A 19,643-nucleotide genomic window follows, 5' to 3' on the forward strand; every position below is an offset into this window, starting at 1 on the left:
CTTAGATGTCAATAAAAGCATGGAGGATTTTTAGAGTTCATAGTTTTTTCAATTTTGTCCGTGAGGCTATGAATAGCCGCCTTGGTAGATTTTACTAACTGATAGGCAAATTTAGTCCTACGCAGAGCGAATTTGTTAAGCGAAAAGGATAGGTTTGATGTAGAATGAGGATAAAACGAAGTACCTACTGTCATCAACCAAATAATTGGTACATTTGCGCAATCACGCAACTGTTGGCAGCCGTAATTTCGGAATAGTAAAAGACTTTGTTTATTTGGGAATCACCCTTGCTAATAAATGCTATTTTGGACAAGGTAGACAATTGAAAAGTAAAGTCCTCTTTCGGCAAACGGATGTCATGCTCTACAAGTCGCTTATCGTATACGTCCTGATATATGGTGCAGAAGCATACACACACACATCGAATGAGGCGGCTCTGTGAGTGTTCGAGAAAAAAGTTCTTCGAAATATATACGGACCTCTACGTGTTAGCAACGGCGATTACACTGCAAGAAAAATACTGGTAAAATCAACCGAAAAACGGGTCAATTCAACCGAAATTTTTGTCAATTTTTATCCATCGCAACAAGATGTTGGATCAACTGCGCACAAATCGTTGATTCGGAATTGAATGTTTTAGTAGTCAAATGAACAAAAAAAGTTTTTGCGACAGCTTTGTACGAAAGTACCTATGTTGTCATATATGTACATACATACGTAAATATGTTAATACATAAATACGCATGCTTGCTTTATATACATACATATGTACGCACTTGCTAACCGAACTTCACTTGGGCGTACATCTAATATGCTGGCACACATTAAACATACACTTTATTATTTTGTTTTATTAAATGCACTTTCACCAAATTTTATATTTTATAATTTATATAATTTATAGTTTTGAACTTCGCTTTGCAAATAGAAATGAAAATAGTAGTCACAAAGCTGATTCTCAATTCTTTCAGTTGCAGCTCAGCTTATTCTCATTTTCTTCTCTCGGATGTAGTTGCCACACTTGATTGTTTCGGTCAAAACTTGTAGTATAAATGTTTGACATAACATTTTAAATAGAGAACTTGTAAGTTGTAGAAAAGTAAAGAATCGAATTGCAGGAGTAACATACATGTAATTCGGCAAGTTTAATTTTCGTAACACTTTATGTTGAACGATTCCAAAACAACTCAAACTTTTATGTTGTCGGAAACATCAACATTAAAAAAGGATGTTTTTTATTATCTTATTAGATTCGTTCGCGTGAGTGAAAATTCGTAAAAACTTGAAAAAAATGTTACTAACTTTGGAAAAATCCTGTTCGTTCAAACAGAACTTTTGCAACAAGAGGCACAATTTTGTATTTCGCTTGTAGGAGAAGTTGCAAAATTGTATCCGATAAATAGGTGTCCCGGTATCTCATAATTTTTTCCACAGTAAATTCAAAAAAGGGCTTTTCGTTTTGTATTGATAACTGAAAAACTAGGTTTTTGTTGCTTTCCCATTTTGTGTGTTTTTTCGATTTGGTGGTTTTCTTATTTTGCTATTTTTTTTTAACAAGTGGCACCATCGTCATAAGTACAAAGTAGAGAGCGCAGTGAGCGTAAAATTCTCTTTGAAATTTGCTCAAGTATTGACTGTGAGATCAGTTGTGTTAACAGAAAAATCAGTTAGATTGGTTAGGGATCTGTCAATTTTACCGAATTTTGTTAAATTAAGAGCGACAATTTCTTTTCTGTTGATATGACTAAACTAATTTTATCGCTTGACAAAGAACTCGGTCGAATTAACCATAATTCGATCAATTTAACCGAATATCCGTTAAGTCAGTGTACCGAAGAAGATTTATTTATAAGCTATACGATCTCTACGCCGATATCAACGTAGGCCATTGGTGCCAGTTAACCCAACGAAGAAGCGACTGGCGACTGGCAGCCATGACTGTTTAAACGGTTAAGCGCCAATTGAGCTTGCAATATAGTCCATGTCTCTTCCGGCTTAGTGCAGCTTCCATCTTTCTTTTTCATCGTACCAATTTGTTTTTCGTTGTTCCGCTACTTCATTCACTGTCCTTTTGTTAGGCCAGAGCACAACCATAAACCATAACAAATGTACATAAAAACTTTAATTTATTAAAATTTGAGTTGCGCATGTGCAAAATAATGCAAATTAGGGTGGGTCGATTTGTATGGACGAAAGTTAACCGATATCGCGCCATCGATTTTACGATAGGATTTGGACTCAGGAAAAAAAGTTCCACTACGCGTACCCAAAAAAATAATTTTCGAGCTTGCGAAATTTATTTTTTTTGACTTTTTTTCGACTTTGATTTTTAAGGTTCCTTTCATGATCTACTAAAAAAATTTTCATTTCATTGTAAAATTTTCATGTATAACCTGTCCGCTAAAAACGTTGGCGATAACAGTTTTTGAAAAAAAAAAATTTACCTTTTTTAGCGGACCTCTTAGGGTCGGAAAATTTTGTTTAGTAGGTCTGCAATAAACCTTAAAAAATAAAGTCGAAAAAAAGTCAAAATAATTAAATTTCGCAGGCTTGAAAATTATTGTTTTGGGTATGCGTGATATCGGTTAAATTTCGTCCATACAAATCGACCCACCCTAACGCATATGGCTTCAATTCCTCATGTACATATGTATGTATATATACGTACAAGAGCATGACAATATGTATATACATAAGAGTACAAATTTATGTAAGTGGTAGAACAATAACAAACAAATATGAAACCGGTAACTTCGTTTATGAAAACAATAACATTTGCACGTGCTAAGCACGTTGCTAAACACGCGACCGGCTCTTCATATCAACCTCTCTCTGCTCTCTCTTTAACTTTTTCGAAATTACCACCCACTTTGCACTCAATCCCTAATTTCGAAAATACACATATTGAATATTAACTGCGCAGGTCCTTCGAACATCCTGAGTTACCGAACTCAATAGCCCAGCTACTAGGATTCTTTAAAGTTGCGTTCACATCCAGTCTAAGGTGAAATTTTCAAGAAATCGGAAGCAAAAATTCCTCTTAACAACGGCGGTTAAATGAAAAGAAAATCTATTATACACATACTAACTTATATATTATACATACACATATAGAAAAAGAATTAAAAACGGGTTTTAAAGTGTTTTAAGCACCAAATTTGTATTTAAAAAGTATACTAAAACCTTTTAAAGGTTAAATTTATTAAGTTTTTTATAAAATAATGTGCACATAAATGAAAATTTTCACCTGCAAAAATAAATGAAAAGCTATGACTAAGCAGTGACGACATCGACTTACACAATTTCTCTATACTATATAGTAAATTTTTTCTAAAACTAAAGTGAATTGCTGGAAAATTTGGAACTTTTTTAGAAAATGGTGACGGAAAATGGAACGCAGGTAATTTTGAACACAGTTTTGCTTTTTTTAATGAACTGAGAAATATGAAAATTTTGCTATTAAATAATGAGGCAGCCATATTGGCGTCCATCTTTGACGATATCGATTTTTCATAGCTACTAAGAATTATTGCATTTTCTCTACAAAACTCCAGAAAATTTGCACAAAAATTTGAAAAAAATTAATTTTTTGATGTGAAATGCATTTTTGTTTAATAAAAATCGAGTATTACTTAAAATATCTATCAAATTCCTATTCAGACCCACCCATTTGGAGGTGGCTGAAAATTTTCATCGATTTTTCGTTTTCCTGTCGCAATGGTAGCGAAGGTAAAATATATATCCGTGTACATTAGGATGGAGCGAAAACATCTTTTCTTAGCATATCATTTTTGAGATGCGGATATAATTTATTTTGTACACTGTTTTGATGTACGTAGGTGCACTGCGTAGAAAAATTAATCAAAAATACTTAAATTAGGTGCGAAATTTAATTCATTAAAATAAATTTGAAAAAAGGAGGGTATATTTCAAAAGAAGAGAGTGGAATTAAACTTTTTTCGAAATCAAATGAAACTTTCTTTAAACTGAATTAAACTTTTTTCAAATAAAATTTTTTTCAAATCAGATGAAACTTTTTATTTCAGTTAAAACATTTTTCAAATAAATTTTTTTTCAAATCAGATGAAACTTTTTATTTCAGTTAAAACATTTTTCAAAGCAAAAGAATTTTTTACAAATGAAACTTTTTTCAAATTAAATGAATATTTTTTACACTAAACGAAACTTTTTTCAAAGCAAAAAATAAGAATTTTTTTCAAATCAAATGAAACTTTTTTCAAAAAATGAAACTTTTTTTTAAATCAAACGAATATTTTTTTAAATTAGATGAAACTTCTCAAACCAAATGAGACCTTTTATTTCAAATATGAAATATAATATAATTTTCAAATGCAAATTTCTTTAATGAAACTTTTTTCAAACTAAATAGAAGAACTTCTTTCAAATCAAAAGAACATTTTTTAATGGAACTTTTTTTATTTCAAAAGAAACATTTTTCTAACCAAAAGAAACTCTTTTCAAATCAGATGAAACTTTTTTCAAACCAGATGAAACTTACCTAAGGAAATTACACTTTTTATTTCAAATAAAACTTTTGTCAATCAAATGAAACTTATTTAGAACCAAATGAAACTCTTTTCGAAGTCAAATTAAACTTTTTTTAAATCAAACGAAACGTTTTTCACATCAAATGAAGCTTTTTATTTTAATTAAAACATTTCTAAAATCTAATTAAGTTTTTTTTTTATTTCAAATCTAACTTTTTTCTTGCTTCAAATCAAATGAAGTTTTTTATTCCAAGTGAAACTTTTTTCAAATCAGATGAAAATTTTCTCAAAAAATAAGACTTTATTTCAAATAAAATTTTTTTCCAATCAAATGAATCTTATTTCGAATCAAATGAAACTGTTTTCATTCGAAAATATTTGTTGAATTATGAGATCCACAATTTTTGCACCTTGTTTTACACCACCTAAGAACTATTTTTCTAATATTATTATTATTAGTAGATCTGGAAGCACTGCGACCTTTGTGCAGAACTATTATGCAAGACCTTTCAGCCCAATTTGGTATCTGGAGCCTTTTGATGTATCTAAGTACCTCTCCAGGCTTTTTACGCCATGTCATATAGGGATTAAGAGTCCACCACCTAGATGGGATAGTCTCTGCCTAGCTAGAGCGACGCATTCGCAGAGAATGTGAACCGGCGTTTCATCATCCAGCTCACAGAAACGACAAATTTGGGTATGGGATAGATTTAATTTACTTGGGAGATATCGTAGACCGCAGTGTCCCGTAGAGTACCCAGTGAGAGTTCTTAGGTCCTCTCTGCTTAGATTAATTAGTTTGGTAGATACTTTCGTTGCCGGAAGTATAAACAGTTTGGCCTGCCTTTGCCCTGGGCAAACTTTTGCTGAAGATATAGTGGACGGACCACGGATGGACATATTTCAGTCAGAATTAAAAAAAAAAAAATTTGTTTTATTACAAGCCACCGTTCTACGATTAAAGTTAACATACAACTTCAGCTGATTATAATAGACCTCCTATGTCATTTTGAGGCTCAATTATGTAATTTGAAAGCTTGAATTCAAAAAATCGGCCTAGTTGATCGGTAGTTTTAGTGGAACAACTAAGTTATAGATTTTCTAAATTTTACCGACTGCTGAGTTCATATTGTCGCAGCGAATTGTAGCTGTGACGAGAGCTGTGATTCATATATCGTAAGCATGATTGCTACAGATATGTAGATGTAAGCATAGTCAGTCAGTCACGGCAATATCCGTGAAGTGTTTTGCTGTGATTTCTTAGTCGATGTAGCAAAATCACAGAGCAAACTATAAAGTTTAAATACAAAAAATTAAAAAAATATAACTACTATATTTAAATATATTGACTGCTGCAGCTTCCAAACTCTTTATCTCAGAAAGCTTTTGAAAAAACTGTTTATTTCAAATATTATTTGCCCAATGCCCTACCTCGGAATTTTATTCAGAAAGTTCTTCTCTGAGCATAAACTCAATACATTTTGACGTGAGAGAGGACTTTAGTGAAATCAATTGTGAGACGGCGCGTTCTTCAACCAAATTCTGAGATGGGAAATTTTTCAAGCAGGGAGTTCTTAAAAAATATTTTCTGATACGGCGTTTTCGAACTGGCATCTGCGATAGTGTGAAATTCCACTAGCAGTTGACAATATATATAAATAGGTACTTTTTTAATGTTTTTTATTTCAACTTTTTCGTTTTCTTCTCTTGTGATTTTCCACACGTAGTGAAAGATCACTGCAAATCGAAGCGATATCTTAAAAAAAAAAAAAACAAAAAAAATTGCCGTGACGAACTGTGATTACAGCCTTGTATCTTTTGGAATGCTGCTTACGTATTATGGCAATCACATACTGAACAACTGCTCTCATTACAACTTTAATTAGCTGTGATAATATGAACCAACGAGCCGTACCCGTCCGCATCATGCGCGACCAATCTAAAAGTCTCTTATCAAATATCAACAGAAATCAGCTATTCTACTAATCAATTAAAATTTACAGCTTGCGCTGCCATCTGGCGTATGAGAGCAACTGCCGGTAATGTAGTGCAAATATTAACAATAGTGCCATAGTACAAATAGATTTCTTTGTGTCCTCACAATCGTTTATTTTTAGCAAATTATTTTAATAAAATATAGCTAAACAAAAGCACTACGACCAAAATTGCCCATAGCTCGCTAATAGCCCGAATATCCATCTTTACAACCAAAACTTTATTTATAGATTTTGATTCCAAATAAGAGCGAAAAAGGGGCCCGTACATAAAAACAGCGATTAGAAATAATATATATGATAAGTCTAAGATTTGTACTACGAGAAAGTAGCGCCAGATGGCGGAGTAAAATGCCACATACTGGACTATGCAAACGTCCCCGCTATGAGAAGAACTGTGGTTGGTTCTTTGTGATTTAGTTCATAGTGCGTAGGTAGTTAGTGCTTAAGTAGTCAGAGTCCTTCATAAAAACAGTTGCGTCTGCGAATACATGCTGTTCCGCAAAAATCACGGGATCTAACAACTCTATCTCTAGTTATAGGTAAAACAATTCCTTTATTTTTACAATTTAATCACTTTTTTATAATGGTGAATTCACACATTTCAAGGTTAAAGTCGTCTCCCATTTGTTGGGAACTACATTTTGTACCCAAAGAGACCTAAAATTATGGCATACATAAAGATGAACGAAAAAAGTTAGGCCTTACCTTTCACTAATAACGCTCAATCGAAGAGTGCTAATATTTTTGTACGCTCCGCCCTAATAACCATATCCACTTTCGTCTAAGATAGCCGATAGTGCTTGTGTAGTGCAGGTGTTAGTGGTGTAATTTTGTGGCTTTTTTCTGAGTGCACTAAATAGGAATTTACAGGATTCTTAATTCCATATGCAAATCTTAATGTGTACATATTCAGCGTTGTGTCAAATTTCAAGGGATGGTGTCTATTAATAAGATAAGTTAACTTTTAGGCGCGGCTATGGAAGTATATGCATACGTATGGGATTAGGACATTGCTACGGATGTGCGTGTCTTATTTTAGTTAGCGCACATTTTCATCATTTATTTCTTATTTTTAGGTCAACCAAATGACAATGCAATGACAAACTTCTAGATATAATATAGTCACAAGTCATCCGTTTTAGGCCATCCCATTAGTATATAATGAGTCATACGAAATTTGGCTTAAGGATTTTTGGCGTCGTTAACATATTTTTCATATTAAGTCCTTCAACTTGCTGTAGTCCACGCAAAACTTCATTTTCCATCCTTCTTCTTTACAAGTACTACCGGTGAGCTCCATGGACTAGCTGATGGTTGGATGACACCGCTGTCGCTCATTTCTTGTATGATTTGACTCAGTACTTCCCGCTTCGCCAGTGGAACACTACGTGGAGCTTGACGGAGCGACCTCGCGTCTCCAGTGTCAATTTGATGTTTCACAACATTGGTGCGGTCTGGTTTGGAACCATCCTGGTCAAATATGTTTGCGTACTTTAGGAGCAGTTGCTTTGCCTTACTCTGATAATCTTCCTCTAGCCCTCCGTCCATGCCGTGATGTCATTTGAAAGATCAGTATTACTAGTTGAAACATGTTCCTGGAGCTGTTCACAGTTAATAATAACTTCAGCCTCTGGGCATCTTCCCAATATAGCTCCTTTGGTCAGTTTGAGTGGTGACTTTAACTCATTGAGTACTCTTACTGGAATACGTCCATCTTGTTTTGTCATAGCCAGGGGTTTTCATACAAGTATGTTCGATGTCGATTTGTTTGCTGCTTTGACAACCCACACTTTGTTTGTCCCACAGTCTCCATTAACCTTTGCCCAGATGACTGCTTCTGATTTTGGTGGTATTTGCTGACTCTCTTCCACCAGAACTCGTTTACTGCTGTAGCCTTTCTCGTAGCCGAAATTAAGTGCACATCCATGTTCTTAATCGCATCGTCTTGCTTTGCATATCGATCTTGATGCCTTGGTCGATTAAAAATTTCACTCCAATTTTGACTTCCTCAACAATCTCTGCCACTATAAAATGGTGTAGTACCGTGACGTTCCCAATTGCTACTTCACATGCTACTTCTCCAATTACCTGGGTGTCCTCTCCCGTGGCTGTACGTAATCTTGCTCCAAGGAATGGTCTTATCTTCTTGTTGACTAAATCCGATCGAATGATGGAATGAGAAGCACCTGTATCCACAGTCAGTAAACGTTCCTTTCCATCCACATACCCGCCGACAGTAAGAATGCTTGACCTTCTTCCAATTTGCGAGATAGAGATTATGGGGCATTCAATTGCGGGAGCCAGCTGTCGCCCCTTGCGGCTGACTCGCTTTAGTTAACGATTGAGTAGATTTGGAAATTTGCTCATCTCTGCGTTTACGGCCACCCACATTGTTGGAACTGTTAGGGTTGGTACTGCAATGACATGCAATGTGCCCTGGCTTTCCACACTTAAACCATTTGACGGCAGTTTTTCTGCTGCGTTCCTTTTAATGCTTCCAAAGTTGTGTCTACGCTGTTTCCTGAGTCAGTGCATGGGATACCGTTTCAGCAAATGTTAGCTTTGGGTTTGCGTATGGAGCTCGCTTCGTTTCCACGTCCCATATCCCATTTATAAAACTCTGGATTTTTACACTCTCGGTGTATTCCATGGGCGCATTTGCCAAATGAGCCAACCTTTCAACTTCCGAAGTAAAATCTTGCAAAGTCTCATTAGCCTTTTGGTAGCGGTTTTGCAACTCTATTTGGTATATCTGTTTCCTGTGTTAACCCCGTATCGCCTCTCTAAAGCGCTCTTCAATGTTTCGTAGTTGTTCCGCTCTCCCTCGGGAATAGTCTGTAGGATTTCAGCAGCAGATCCTTTCAATGCCACGAATAGTGCAGCAACTTTATCTTCAGTACTCCAGTTGTTCACTGCTGCGGTCTTCTCAAACTGAATCTTAAACACCTGCAAAGGAACAGAACCGTCAAAGGATGGTGTTTTTACCTTTGGATTACTCGCTGGAACAGCTGGGCGATTTAGTTGTAACTGCTCCATACGACCTTTCAAATCATCGACTTCTGCCTGAAATTCAGCGATTTTTGCATCCTGCGCTTCCAGCTTTGATGATACCCTTGATTCCTGTTCTGACAGCTGCGAGGATATGCGAGCCTCTTGTGCTTTCAACTGCTCCGCCATATATGTCTTCTGTTCTTCTAGCTGTGTTTCCATCTTGGATGTAATCTGTGTCGACATTTCTGAAATACGCGTTTCTTGTGCCTCAATCTTTGATGTTATGCGTGTCTCCTGCGATTCCAGTTGGGATGCCATATATGTCTTCTGTTCTGCAAGTTGAGATGACACTGTCGATGTTTGAGCAGATATTGCAGCCAGAATCATGTTCAAGTCTGTGCTCGTAACTGTCTGCGATGTCTCGTTTTTCTCTTCAATTTTTGTTGTTTCATCGCCATCAAGATGAAAGACACAATCTTCCACGTTAATTCCTTATAATTCCATTGCCTCTCGTAGTCGTGCCTGAAGTTCGAGTTTATTGCTGGTTGTATTCAATCCACGGCTCTCCAACTCCTTCTTCAGTTGTTGGATCTTCAATTCACGCCACTTTACCCTGTCCTTGTTGTACTCTGCAACAATTCCTCTTCTGACACCAATTGTAACGAATATAGTGAAACTCCGCTTATTTTACACCTTCTAATAAGGTTCGTATCGCTAAATTGTTGAATAAATAACTCCAATATTCAATAATGCAAAATGGTACTTTGGAAGTACTTCGCAATAACATTTATACTTCGCAACCAATAGCATGCTTAAATCAAACTGATAACTGACTACTCGGCTTGTGCTACTTTTATACTCTCTGCCCAAATGTCTAGACGTTTGCTCTTCTAGAATCCTCTACCTGGTCACGAGCCATGTAGTGCGTAACCATATGCATGGGTATATGTGAGTACTACTTCGGCTGATGATGACATGCGTGAGTATCTCTCTGCTGCTGGTATGTATGTGTGTACATGATGATTAATGTGTCTATGTAGCTTGCTTTTAATGTTTTTGTTGTTGTGCATTTACTTAGTAACAGCTTAGAGATGGTTATATTCGTCACAATATCCTTAACTTTATTTAATTTAATCTTATTTTACTTTACTTAATTTAATTTTATTATCTTTTTTAATTTAATTTAATTTAATAAAATTTTATTTTTTAATGTACTTTCCTTTAAACTGATAAACTAAAACTTTAAAAAGTTTAATTTTATTTTTTAATTAAATTAAAATTTTTTAAAATTAAGTTAAATTTTTTTATTTTCTTTTCTTTTATTTATTTTCTTTTCTTTAATTTATTTAAATTTATTTCAACTTTATTTTTAATGAACTTTCCCTTAAAGTGATAAAATAAAATTTTGTAAAATTTTTTTTTTAATTAAATTTTAAATTTTATTTTTTATTTTTCTTCTTTTTCTTTAATTTAATTAAATTTAACTCGATTTTATTTTTTAATGCACTTTCCTTTAAACTGATAAAATTGAATCATATTTAATTTTATTTTTAAATGAAATCTAAATTTTTTTAATTAAATTGAATTTTTAAAATTTTTTTTTTTTTTTTTTTTTAATTTATTTAAACTGCGCTGCAATAACGCATCACAGAGGTGGTAACGGCGTACGGCACGACCTAAAACATGTATCTCTGCATACTTTGCGGTTAATAGCAATCTTCTCAAGCATTCTTATTATCCTAGGTAAACAAACTTATTTAAAAAACTGAATTACTTCCGGAATTCACATACATGACTGCCTCCGTATTTAAATTACAAAAGAGCTTGTCTGTAATAAGAAAAACCTACCTTTTCAATTCATATACTTCCAGCATAAATTAGTATGTATGTATGTGTATGCGTACATACATATGTCCAGAGGGGTGTTTCCACTGCATGCGCATCATGTACATTGGTAAACATTAAAAAATATATAAAAAAAACGAATTCTATTCACGTTTACTTGCCATGGATATATTATTTTCAGATGGTAGAGAATCACAGAAAAAAGGAAGAAAAGGAAATAAATAAATTTTAGATTGACTTTTCGAACATCAAAAAAATTCTACTTTCGAAATCGCTCTGATGCTCTCTAACAGATGACGCCATTTTTAATTATTCATGCTCTTTCGAATTTAAAATGCATGAGTGCAAACATGAGTACATAGTAAATTTCAACCCCAAAGAATTTGTAAACAAATATGTATATATGTACATATATACATTTTTAGTAAACAATTTTATTATTCGATAGAGTACATATAAACTCTTTGAATATAGATATGTATGTATGATAACCAACAGATGGTTGCATATTTATCTACTATATACATATGTATGTATGTATTGAAGAATTGACGTACACTTACATACTCCATACTTACGTAAAAATCCACTTGCATTTGTAGGCATGACACTGTTGCCATTTAATCAAGATAGTTTGTTAGCAGGTAAATAGGAGGGTTGGGTGGTTGGATAGCAACGGGAAAACTTGAATGCACCTGTCATAAGTTGAATGACCACTTTTATGTTTTGTGTTATAATATATCTGGAAGGCAAATCTTTTGATCTTATATTTTCAGTGAAAATTTATGTAAATTAGTTAGCAGATCAGACAAACATTGTCTTCAACTTCGGTTAACCTCAAACTGGGTTGGTCCCCTTACCAAATAAAAATTTTTACAACAGAGTTCACTATTTTTTCGAAATAGCAAAAGACTTCGTTTATTTTGGAACCAGCTTTAACACAAACAACAAGACTAGCTTTGAAATACAACGAAGAAGTCCTCTCTCGGCAAACGAAATCATGCTCTACAAGTCACTTGTCGTGCTCGTCCTGCTACATACATATATGGTGCAGAAGCGTGGAGCATGACATCAGATGAAGCGGTTCTTAGAGGATCGAGAGAGAAAAATCTTTGAAAGATGAATGTAACTCTTTGCTTTGGCGGCGTCGGGTAAAGAAGACGATTTAATGATGAGCTGTACGAGCTTCATGAAGACACCAACATAGTACAGCAAATTAAAACGCTTTCTAGATCATGTTATGCGAATGATAAATTACATTCCGTCTTAACAAGTATTATTATCGGAACCCACCTATGAAAGCAGCGGAAGAAGGCCCCACTCCGCTAGAACGACCAGGTGGAAAACGATTTAAATTTTCTTGGCGTTAAAAATTGACGCCTGTTAGCCTACCGAAGAAGCGACTCGCGCGGCATGTTGGACGGCCATTAAAAGACCCGTCACATAAACAGTTTTTCATATACATGCGTTTAACAAAATCGTATGCATTATGAGTAGATTGCACGCATTTTTATGGAGAAAGGCAGATCGAGCGACACTAGCGCCATTTGACATGAAAAAGTAGCCAACTTCCAACTTTTGTTGCAAGCAAAGCATAAGAAGAAGAATTCGACATTTGATTTGGCTAAGGGTGTTTTCACACTTTGCAAGTGAAATTATTTTTTCCATTTGTTGGTACTTTTCTAAAATTTTTCACAGTTAAAAACTGCAATTTAACAAATGAGTTGAACACAAAATAGCAAGTATGAATAGTAAGAATGTTTATAACAGTGCTTCGCGAAATTTTGTACGTGAATGGGCAAGGTGAAATAAATTTCAATTGCCAAGTTTGAAGATCCTTTATATTAACGAACGCATTTCCTTGGTTGATTGTGGCGATGTTCCTAGAATGCATAAGATTGCGTTGAACTCATCTATATGAAAACCTTCTTGGTGGGTCGGCCATAAGTAATTAAGGTATTCAATAATAAAAAACTCTCAAAACACGAAATTAGAACGAATGTATAAAAAAAAGATACAATTCTATCAAAAGGGCAACGCTGGGTGTATGACGTTCAAATTATGGTGACATCTGCAACACACACCACAAGCCTATTGGTTGCCCGTATAAACGAAGGCAGTTGATTTACGACTCACGCAATTACACATCTTGCGGCTACAGCACTGATTTTACGTTTGTTCGTAGCAATGCTGTGCGGGGTGTAAAATATTCTGAAACTTAACTGTTAAATATTTAAGATATGCATGGACTGGTTTTTATTTTAAAGAGCTATCTTTGTGGATCTAAATTTCAGAATTTTTTGAAAGAAAATGTAAGATCTTAATTTATAATATGCGTAGATAAGGGGTGAAGAGCAAGATCATTTTGAGGGGCTAAGTCCCAATCCGCTTTCAGAATAACCCAAATTCTGGTTTGGCCTTCCTGAACTTCAGGGGTATAAAATAATAAGATTTTAAAAATATTCGCCTCTCTGCCCCAACCTCGCACAACCGCAGGCATCCAGTATGAATATAAATAAGAATTTAAATAATATTTTCAACTAATTAATATTTCTTCGACTCTACTATTTTCAGGGCGATGGTAATACATCATTTCTACGTGCAGCCAGAGCTGGTAACTTGGAACGAGTTTTGGAACATTTAAAAAATAATATCGATATTAACACCAGCAATGCTGTAAGTACTTTATTCGCACTTTTGTCCGATTTACAATGGATACTTTGGTGGACATTAGCGGCATACGTAGACTGAATGAGTCCAGTGTTACCAGAAGTTTGTTCAACGACCAATCTAAAAAACCCTATCAGATACCAGGACTTATGTTATAAAATAACTCCATCCTCTTGGCAAATACTAAAAACTTCCTAGGAACTATGCTACTTTCTGCTTCTAAATCTGATGGCTGTGCCACTCGTAATAGCAAAAGCACTTCCCACATCTGCTATCAATGATAAGGCCTTATTTAAAAGCCCCTGACGCCAGGAGGCACTGTCCAGTCAGAATATTCATCATGAGCCTACAGCCCTTTGTTAATCTAAGTTTGTAAGACATGAACATGATATTCGACATTTTGCAGACCCGCTCTTGGTTCCACGCCTTTCCTGCTTGGTTGATCGTGTGCAGCTCTTGCCTTCTTTTAGCTAGCTCATACGTCATCTGTTCCCATCTGTTCATATATGCCCATGGACTCAATATAGATAAATTTTTACCTTTCGCGATTCACACTTTAACACACTTTTAGATATTGACGGTTTTTAGGGCTCCCTTTATGCCAAGCATTGATGACTTACACACCTCCCCTAATTTTTTCGAGGTACGTTATTTTTTGAGTGACCGTCCACCAAATAAGGACTCCATAGTATAAGATAGGCTATATAAATAAAACAAATGTACGGCGCGATAACCTCCGAGAGATTTTAGGCCGAGCTTCTCTTCCAATTTGTGTCGTGCTCCTTTTTTAATTTTTCCTACAAATTGGCGGGACGGGACCTACTGTCTTCTAATTGAAAAACCTTATTTCTAAAATTTTGATGTTACTTTGCTCGGGGCGGGAACCCAGGGCATTCGGTGTGACAGGCGGAGCACGCTACCATCACACTACGGTGGCCGAAGATGGGCTTTATAATCGCTGTAAATATTCAATCAAAGAAAGAGAAGGCGATAAACCCTGCTTACACCCCAGAATTCTTTTCCATGCATACAATGCTGTCGAGACCTTCGGCACTCTCTCCTCCACGTTGAGCTTTCACGACAACTTACTGTCTAGAATGATTCCCAGAAATTTGTACACGGTTTCTCGTGAAAGGTCACACCACAAAGCTTAGGCCTAGACCAATTTGGGATCTTATACCTCAATTCTTGAAAATATCTCGCCTTATGCTCCACAACCTCTTTGTGCCAAAATCGAAACTGAGCCTTACATTGTTGTTGTTGTTGTAGCGATAAGGTTACTCCCCGAAGGCTTTGGGGAGTGTTATCGATGTGATGGTCCTTTGCCGGATACAGATCCGGTACGCTCCGGTAGCACAGCTCCATGAAGGTGCTAGCCCAACCATCTCGGGAACGATTTATATTAAACCTTCAGGCCAGCCCTCCCTCCCTCCCCCAAACGGGATTTTCCGCTCGAAGGTGAGGTTGACAATTGGGTTTGGAGAAGCTATATATTGCGCTGGCAACCTGAAAAGGTTGCGCTACACAACCCCTTGAATCTGGTAGTTTAGTCGCTTCCTACGGCAGGCATACCAACCGCGGGTATATTCTGACCCCCTAACCCGCTAGGGGTAAGCCCTACATTGAATTCATGTTTCAAAGTCAAGCACTGGGCAAAGTGTTCTACGTAAATTCGCCTTACATCATATTTCAAACACCAAATTAAAATTTTAATTATCTCTTATTGTATTTTTCACTCATATATTTCCAGAACGGCTTGAATGCACTGCATTTGGCTTCCAAGGATGGGCACATACACGTCGTGTCTGAATTGTTAAAACGTGGCGCTATTGTTGATAGTGCCACCAAAAAGGGTAACACCGCCTTACATATTGCTTCATTAGCCGGGCAAGAAGAGGTGGTGAAACTTTTGCTGGAGCATAATGCCTCAGTTAATGTACAATCGCAAAATGGTTTTACTCCACTTTATATGGCAGCACAGGAAAATCATGATTCTGTAGTGAAATTATTGCTCGCCAATGGCGCTAATCAGAGTCTTGCCACTGAAGATGGCTTTACACCATTGGCAGTGGCCATGCAACAAGGTCATGATCGAGTTGTTGCTGTACTATTGGAAAGTGATACACGCGGCAAAGTGCGATTGCCGGCATTACATATTGCTGCTAAGAAGGATGATGTGAAAGCTGCTACACTACTTTTGGATGTAAGTATGAAGGGGGGGCAATTATGCAATTAATTCTGTATTTACATATGCACTTATGCTGAGTGATTTTTACGGCAAAGGATTCCGAGACGGTCAGAATTATGGTCCGGATAACGGTTATGGTGCCTGTTATAGCGGCTGCTGTAGTTAGGGGTATATTAGCGGTTACGTTGCAGTTAAGGATATCTGTATAATTATGCTTACACGTATGGTTTCAGTTACGGTCATGGTTATGTTTATAATGGCAGTAGCTTTTACGGTTGCGTTCATAGTTAAGGTCAGGATAATGATTTCGGTGGCTAAGACCGTAGATATAGTTCTGATTCGAGGCTTCATACAGGTAGCAGGTTCAAGCCCCGCGCACAGCTCAGACAAGAGATATGGATATCAATCGACAGACATACCTACCGCGGATATATTCTGTGCCCGCAGGCCTGAACAAACCAGCCGTAAGTTCAGCCTTCACGGGATTGGTTAAAGAGGCAAGTGGGACTGGCGGCTAATGAAGACGAAGTACTTCCTGTCATCTAAAAATAAATCGGTTCATTCGTGCCTTGGTGGCCTCTTTTTTATTGATGGATATAAATTCGAGACTGTGTAGGTCTTCGTCTAACTGAAAACCACCATTAACAGGGAAAACAATGTCAGGTGCTACTTTGAACTGAATAGACAATTGAAAAGTAATTTACTCTTACGACGAACAAATATCATCATCTACAACAGCTCGCTCATTAACACTGTCCTGATATATGGCTTTGAAGCATGGGCGGTGACGGAAGATGATGAGATTCAAGTGGTTGAAAAGCGTAATTCATAGTGCAACCAAATTGTCAATCTCAACTATACGAGGCGTATCCTGATACAAATATGAATGTATCAAGCACATATTAAGCAGGCGCGGTTGTGGCGACTCCAAGCTCCGCATGGAACGGTGATAGGCTGGATAACCTAGAACGCTCAATGTGGTCATATTAAACCGCTGGTCGGGCGGGTACATTAATTGTGCTAATTACCGGAACGTGTAGATCTATCTATACCCCGCAAAGGACCATAAACATCGATAACACTCCCCAAAACCTTCGACGGTAACGATAAAGTTCCGAAAAGTGAGACAAGCAACTCGAATATTTCCCCTGGAGATTCAAATACGCCTCGACCGAGACATTCACGCCTCATTGATGCTGCATGACTGAGTATAAAGTGACTGCATAGATCTAACACAGGCTGAGGCTGTTCAGGACATTAAGCCGCACTGCATGGATCCTAATAGCAACATGGACCCAACAGCAACATCGACAGCTGGCGGGGGGTGGTATTAGCCCAGCGTTTGCTTCGCTTACTCGAGTCGCACGTGTCCACCAGGGAAACACCAAAGTCTTTACTGACGACAAAGCTGAATTCGGAAGTGCCTGCTAGTTGCATGAGATCAGCGCCACAGTCCTAGCGATATCCGAATAAACCTATAATTTTTATCAAAAATGTATTCTATACCGTTGCGAGAAGGTCTAGAAACCCCCAACAGCCTTCGGCCTCACGGGGACAAAGCTTATCGCAATGTAGCTTATAAAATAAATAAATGTAAGGCGCGATAACCTCCGAAGAGATCTAAGGCCGAGCTTCTCTTCCAATTTGCGTCGTGCTCCTCTTGATTTTCCCTACAAATTGGCCGGACGGGACCTACATGTTTTATGCCGACTCCGAACGGCATCTGCGAAGCAGATGAGTTTTCACTAAGAGCTTTTCATGGCAGAAATACACCCGGAGTGCTTGCCAAACACTGCCGAGGGGCGACCCCGCTTAGAAAAATTTTCTTCTAATTGAAAAATCTTATTTCTAAAATTTTGATGTTGCTTTGCCCGGGAGTTGAACCCAGGGCATACGGTGTGATAGGCGGAGCACGCTACCCATCACACCACGGTGGTCGCAATGTAGCTTGCTGACTGAATAATCTCAGTCTGGAAAAGATGCAGTGATGGGGCAGCTAAAATTTCCACAAGGGCCGACTTTTTCCATCCAGCATCAAAAGTGTCTAGGGCTGCTAACTACACCAGCGTTTCATAGAAAAAATCGGCTTTACAACTATATCCTACAACTCTTCTATCATCCTGGGTGAGAGCACATAGCGTCTCCCAGTTGCCCCTTGACATCAGTACAGGGAAACCGAAGCCTTCATAGACTTCACCAGCAGTACTCCCACAATTGAAGGTGGTTCAAAATGAGGGAAAGCAGTTTATTGGAAAATGCTTCTCAAATAAAAACATCACGAGGATTTAAATCTGAAACAACATTAAACAGTTAATAGCCGATATTCAAGTACAAAGAAGAGGGCTTTCTCAGTGAAATATTTTTATTTTTAAAAATTTTTAGGTCTTTCAGAGTGATTAATTTTGATTTTCGTATATTTTCAATCTCTGGTTTATGAACATTTTGAAAACATTGCTGAACTGTTCGGGGATAGTTTTTTTGGGAAGGTGTAAGGAAATAATTTCGGGATTATGTCGGCACTATTTCGGGGTTATGTCGGGTCTATTTTGAGATTGTTAAGGGATCATCTTGGGATCATTCCAGAGCGATTTCGAGATAATTTTTGGTATAATGTCAGCGATTGTATCATTCATTGTGTAGTCTTCGGATTGTTATCGGCATGTTATTAATTTGTTATCGAAGAGTTATCGGTGGACGTGTTTTTGGCTTATTATCGAAAAGCTCTTGATTTATTAACTAAATACTATCGATATGTTATCGAAAAATATCGGTTTCCATCGGTTTGTTATCGAAAAAATATCGATTTGTAATTAAAAAGATATAGATTTGTTATGTAAAAATTACAAATTGTTACCGAAAATATGTCGATTTGTTATCGAAAAATATCATTTTGCCATCGGTTTCCTATCGAAAAAATATCGATTTGTAACCAAAAAAATATAGATTTATTATGGAAAAAATTACGAATTGTTACCGAAAACGTATCGATTTATTATCGAAAAAAGTATCGCTTTTCTGCGGAAAAATGTAGATTTGTTATGGAAAAATATCAGACTGCTATCGATTTGCTATCGGAAAAATATTGATTTGTAACAAAAAAACCCCGATTTGTTATCGAAAAAATATCGATTTGTTATCGAAAAAAGTATCGATTTTCTATGTTAATTTTAATAAGATACACATTTCGAAAAAATGTTTGGACTTGTTTCTGTGCGTCTGCTTAGAATAATTTTTATTTTTTTATTTAGGGCTTCAAGAAGGAGTTATTTCTTTGTTACATAGTAACTTGAGCAAAAGGAGCCAAAGCATATTCGTGATTCGGAAATTCTTAATGCCTTTCAATTAAGTCTCCATAGAAGCTAAAAACAGCGTGTACTTTTGAACAGGGACGGAAAATAATAATTTTTTTTTTTTCGAAGTCGAAAAAGTCCTGGTCAAAAAATT

General features: G+C 36.5%; 1 protein-coding gene across 13 annotated transcripts in view; it reads left to right on the forward strand.

The window, feature by feature from the left end:
* Nucleotides 1-19,643, forward strand: part of Ank2 (Ankyrin 2) — a 278,001-nt gene that overhangs the window by 46,956 nt on the left and 211,402 nt on the right. For 11 of the 13 annotated variants that reach the window (XM_067788353.1, XM_067788345.1, XM_067788347.1 and 8 more), the window contains 2 exons: nucleotides 13,916-14,017; nucleotides 15,762-16,214. In XM_067788353.1, the coding sequence (XP_067644454.1) occupies nucleotides 13,916-14,017; nucleotides 15,762-16,214 (555 nt within the window). Of the gene's footprint in view, nucleotides 1-3,320; nucleotides 3,401-13,915; nucleotides 14,018-15,761; nucleotides 16,215-19,643 lie in introns of all 13 variants that reach the window. The other 2 variants (XM_067788343.1, XM_067788344.1) reach the window with 2 other exon arrangements.

Source organism: Eurosta solidaginis, chromosome 5, assembly GCF_040869045.1.
Source record: "Eurosta solidaginis isolate ZX-2024a chromosome 5, ASM4086904v1, whole genome shotgun sequence".
In the NCBI taxonomy this organism is placed as follows: Eukaryota; Metazoa; Arthropoda; class Insecta; order Diptera; family Tephritidae; genus Eurosta; species Eurosta solidaginis.